Source organism: Buceros rhinoceros, unplaced genomic scaffold (assembly GCF_000710305.1).
Source record: "Buceros rhinoceros silvestris isolate BGI_N320 unplaced genomic scaffold, ASM71030v1 scaffold28289, whole genome shotgun sequence".
NCBI classification, from domain to species: domain Eukaryota; kingdom Metazoa; phylum Chordata; class Aves; order Bucerotiformes; family Bucerotidae; genus Buceros; species Buceros rhinoceros.
Genome location: NW_010430173.1, coordinates 1 through 5,235, shown reverse-complemented (window position 1 = coordinate 5,235; position 5,235 = coordinate 1). Strand labels below are relative to the sequence as shown.

At 50.9% G+C, this 5,235-nt stretch overlaps 1 protein-coding gene across 1 annotated transcript; it reads left to right on the top strand.

Moving 5' to 3' along the window:
• Window positions 1–1,768: 1,768 nt before the first annotated feature.
• SEC22B (SEC22 vesicle trafficking protein homolog B (S. cerevisiae)) lies at window positions 1,769–3,162 on the top strand (the record flags this gene model as incomplete). The annotated part of the gene is made up of 3 exons (XM_010142939.1): window positions 1,769–1,934; window positions 2,247–2,393; window positions 2,794–3,162. Coding segments are annotated over 3 exons (468 nt in total), but the record flags the coding sequence as incomplete, so codon positions are not given.
• Between the last annotated feature and the right edge of the window lie 2,073 nt (window positions 3,163–5,235).

The following is a 5,235-nucleotide window of genomic DNA, read 5'->3' as shown; positions in this document are numbered from 1 at the left end:
GTGCTGACAGATCAACTTTAAATCTGTCACAGCAGGGGGAAAGCAAGTGGGAGCTGCAGCTGAAGAGCTCCAGGCAGGACTGGCTGGCCCAGGCGGAGGTAACAGAGCTGTATCGATGGAGCTCTCACCCTGAGCGCGCTGCTCCAGCTCTCGGGGAACGTTGTCAGAGTTCCCGTCTGACACGAGTTTTGCTTATTTCAGAAGATCTTTTTCAAGTCTTGCTGTTCATGACAATGGATAAACCAAGCTCCGGGGGGGATTTTTAGCAGCTCCAAGCTGTCAAACCGGTCTCTGAGGGTAAGGGAAGGACAGAGGCGTGAGGTACTGTAGGACTGGTCTTACACACTGATGCAGTCCGAGCTGAGGGACATCAAAAAGAATAAAAGCATGGGCTCGTGGGGGACACACTCGTGGAAGAGATGACAGTAACTGGAGTTTCTTGATTCTGGTGGGGGTGGGTCTGTTGTCATTTCAAGGAGGGTGAGATCCACACACAGGCAGGAGAAGTGGGTACTCCTGAGCCCAGGAACAGGTTGAGAATGATTAATTCAAAGGACATGGAGCTGTTGGGATATCTGGAAAACTGTTTTGCGAGCCTGACGCAGCTATTAACAAAATTTTAAGCTACTTATTTAACTGCAGCGCCCTCATGACTGGGTCAGTTCTTTAATTACACCGTTAATCTTTATGCTAATTAGGCTGCTACATAATGGCATTATCCAGAAAGTTAAAGGCGGGTAACGTAAACGCAGCACTGAAATTCCACCCTGACTAACACAGATAAACATTCCAGCGTCTGCAGGGCTACCTTCCATCTCCACTCCCTTGGTTTTGGTGGAAATGCTGTTGCCTTTATGTTTCTGTTGGCTAAACAAGGAGGAAAATGTAGTTGGGAATGTGCAGCAGCAGACAGTTGTAACAAAGCCTAAATAATCTCCGGGTTGGTTCTGTCTTCTCCCTTGTTTCAGCGGGGTTCTGAGCTGAAAGAGGAATGGAAAGTCCCTGTTCTCAGCACTGACAGAGGCGCTGGAGCTCACAGGCTCCATCGGAAGCAGTGCTAAAGCCTCTGTGAACGAATACCAGTTAATTAGACGCAGTGGGGAATGGGGTGGTGGGAGGAGGAGAAGGAGGGGACCTCTCTGTGCATTCAGCTGAGGAACAAACCAACCAGCAGTGCACAGCAAGAGCAGCTCCTGCTCCGGTGTGTGTTTTGGAGCTCCTGACGTCGCAGCCCGTGCCACCCTTACCCATGAGAGATGTGTCACCAGAACCAGTCTAGCACTAATATTTTTCCTCAGCTGCCTCCGAGATCGTGGATGTGGATAGCAACACCCACCCCCCAGCGGGCGCTGGGGGGGAAAGGGGAAACGCAGCCCTTCAAAATGCAGGAGGTGGGTGGCTTTTGAGCACGCTGAGGCCAGGTTCTGTGCTTTGTGGTGAGGGGGGATGTCCTCCCGTTTTTTACTCCACAATTTTAGCTCTTTTGTTGCTGGTATTTTGTTAAGCTAATAATATTCAGAGGCCAACTTTTGTGAGGGTGAAGTCAAAGTTCAGGGCTGTTGAAGCAGGTGCAGGGTCTGAAGATACGAGAAAAGTGATTTGGGGTAAAGAAAAATTAAGCCGTAGAAAGGTTTACACCTGCTGCGGACTTGGGAAACCAGAGGTCCCTGTACCCAGCTCTCATTCCCTCCTAGGAATAAAGGTGTGCAGGGTGGTGGTTGATCGAACGGGTTCAAAACTGACTGCTCCGCTCTCTGTCTGCTGATCTTTCAGCTACATCATTGAGAAGGGAGTGTGTTACCTGGTCCTCTGCGAAGCTGCCTTCCCCAAGAAGCTGGCCTTTGCCTACCTGGAGGACTTGCATTCAGAGTTCGATGAGCAGCACGGCAAGAAGGTGCCGACGGTCTCCAGGCCTTACTCCTTCATTGAATTTGGTGAGGTCCCTCTTCTTGTAGTTAGTCAGGAAACTCCTGGCTGCGGGGGAGCAGTAGCCACAGGATCCTCTCCAGCTTGGCCTGTGGAATTGACAGCTCAGCCTAGAGAAATGGGTGTTTTAAGCAAGAGAACAGTGGTTGGGACATTGTAAATGTCTTGGATTCAGACTTCCTTCTTTAAATCTCTTGGCCTCGCTCCAGTGAATTTTTGCATGCAGTCTGCTGGCTGTCTCAGCGACGTTCCCACTCCTTCGGCAGCCAGGCTGCTCTGCGTTAGGTGAGATTCCCTCTGATGGCCCCCTCTTGTTCCAGACACCTACATCCAGAAGACCAAGAAGCTTTACATCGACAGCCGGGCCAGGAGGAACCTGGGCTCCATCAACACAGAGCTGCAGGATGTGCAGAGGATTATGGTGGCCAACATTGAGGAAGTCTTACAGCGAGGAGAAGCACTGTCAGGTACAGGGAATGGCCGATATTTGACGCCTGGTTCCTTGTTGCCCTGGTCAGCTGGGTGGGCAGAGCACGCCAGAGGGGAAGGCTGGCTCATCCCCGAGCCTCCCGAGACAGGCAGTGGAACACCCACTCAGTGGGTGTTTCAGTTGGACCAGTTGTGACCTGATGCATCTGGCAGGTGACTGGTACTTCTTTGGGGTGAGACCAGTGTCTCCCCAGCTCAGGTGGCTCTCATCCCAGCAGGACCAGCACCACAGCGCTGCACGTAGGCTCAGGCTGTGCTGCCGTGTGAAACTGCTGCACTTCCAGCTGCTCCAGAGAGACCTGTATGGTTCGTGTAGCACTTAGGGAGTATCTGGTTGGGTTCAACTTGATTAACTTCTCTCCCCTTTCCCTTCAACAGCTCTTGATTCCAAGGCCAACAACCTGTCCAGCTTGTCCAAGAAGTACCGTCAGGACGCCAAGTATCTGAACATGCGTTCCACTTACGCCAAACTCGCGGCCGTAGCCGTGTTTTTTATCATGTTGATCGTCTATGTGAGATTCTGGTGGCTGTGAGCCGGTTGCGGTCACGGAAGAGGGAAAGCCGGTAGCCTGGCAGGTGTATGTGTGCAGGACACTGTTCACGGGGGATGTGCATTAGAATCCACGCAGGACCACCACCTCGATGGGAGTGTCCTGAAATTGTTAGGTGACACCTGACTGCCACACCTCTTAGTGAAGCCTAACCGTCGGTGTAAAGGCTTGTTGACTACAGGCTTTTCCTCTGAGGCAGTTTGCACTGGGGTGCTGCAGCGTTGGGCCTCCCACGGCTCTGCCCCCTCCGGGGGCGTGCTCAGGGAGCATCAATCAATCAGTCAGAGCGGTGTGGCATAATCCCGGTGTGCATCCTCCTGTTGAGTAGCTCTAGTGGGAACTGGACTCTAATGAACATTCCTTGTGTTGATGATGTTTCCTCTTTTAGAATCTGCGTCTGCACTTACTTTTCTCTTTTTTTAAGACGAGACTCCCCTGTTTGAAGGCAGATGCTGCACTATACATAGAACAGCTTTCACCTCTGTCAGAGTAGCTATTGTTGAGTCCTCTCTGTCTGACATCTTGGCTTGTCACACTTCAAAACGCTTTAGGAAGAAATGGATGTTAAACTATGCCTTAAAATACATTCTGTCTAGTTCTAGGAGGGGCAGTGAAAGGCTTCGATGTTATGGATTCCTCCAGAGTTAACCCGCAGGTTTGCGAGTGTCCCCTTCCCCTCTGCTGGCACCTGTGTATGGCAGCGCGTTTCCATGTGAACAGGGTGTGTAACTCGCGGCTGGAGCGGGCACAGTGCAAACTATTTCAGCATCCTGGATTTTTCCCTTCTATCTACAGGTTCACGACGTTATTTCCTCCCTTTTTATAACTCTGCTTTCCTTCCAAAATGTGTTAAAACTGCCAGCGTTTCATCTCTGGGATGCTTCTGGTCTTTCTCCCTCAGCCAAAACAACCAAAAAACTAAAACTGAATGTTGTTGTGAAGAAAAGGCGGTGTTTCCATAAAGAATACCTTAACTTTTCATGAAGGATTCAAAAGGATAACTTTAGAGCAGACGAATACTTTGGAAACACTGCCTTTTTTTCCCCTGTGGTTACCCTCTCCCTACCTCACACGGGGAAATTGAAACTCTAGGTGGAGAAAAGCTCACTATGGAGCAATAGTATATAGCTGCTTCTTTCTTGTGGGCCAGTCTATGTATTTCCAGTGTAATGTGAGGTTTGGTTATTTTTTTTCTGGTCCACCTGTGCTAAGAATAACATTTTACCAGTCAGCTTTTGTTTTTATTTAACAAAAAAAATAAAGAAAAAAGCAATGGCACAGCTCAGGCACTCCTCTGCACTCAAGTGTCTGCCTCTTGGTAGGAAGTGGGCAGCGTCACAGAAGGAGGTTTCAGGACTCCCCAGCACCTTTTACAAGCACATAATCTTGTGTAGTTCTGGAAGTACAAGCGGTGACCTGGAAGGGTTCCCTGCCAGCGGGTAGGAAAGGGGAAGCTGTTGTCCTGTCTGGGAGCACTCTCCAGCTTGGTAGGGGAGCGGTTAGCACTCGTCCACCAACAAACCCCTCAAATCTGATCTGCCATGTAGCCTGAAATCATCTGTTTTCTGCATGATGCCTCCAAGTGTTACTTTGTAGATTGCTTTATTGTTATTATCATTATTTTTAATCCTTTTAAGTGGTGTCCCTAACAGGTGAATGTCCCGGTGATGTAGGTCTGTGTGGACTGCCATGGTTGAGGGGAGTGATGTTTCTGCAGTGAAGGGCAGCTGGGTGCGCGGTTGCCTCCTGCAGCCCCAGTGTCAGCAGTGAAATAAAAATGCTTCTGAAAACCCCTGTCTGCTGTGTGGAGTTTCCTGTGTCGCATTTCTGAGATCTCAGAGGATGCTTTCTTTCCTCCCAGGGCACAACAGGCTAAAGGTGCCCTGGCCTGAGGTGAGGGCTCCTTTTTGGAGTTTAAAAATGTGATCTCGGTGGTGTTCTGGCGGAGAGACTACACTTTGGTCATAGCGGAGGTCTCTGCCTGGTGGATGCGGGCAGGCAGACTCCTGGTCTTGGGCAGAGCCCCGTGGGTGTGTGGGCAGGTTTTTATGGGGACAGTTTTGCGGCAATGCTGTTCAGTGGGGCGTAGGGGAAGTGCGGTACGTGTTCCCCCCATGGTGGGCGTCAGATAAACGGCTCGGAGCTGCAAACGCCGCTTGCCTGTAGAGGCAGGCAAGGCCGACTGCTTCCCGCAGGCCAGCGTGGGGCTCCAGGCAGCTCTGCACAAGCAACGCCCTCGCTGCCTCCCGACCGCAGAGCCCCTTCGCCT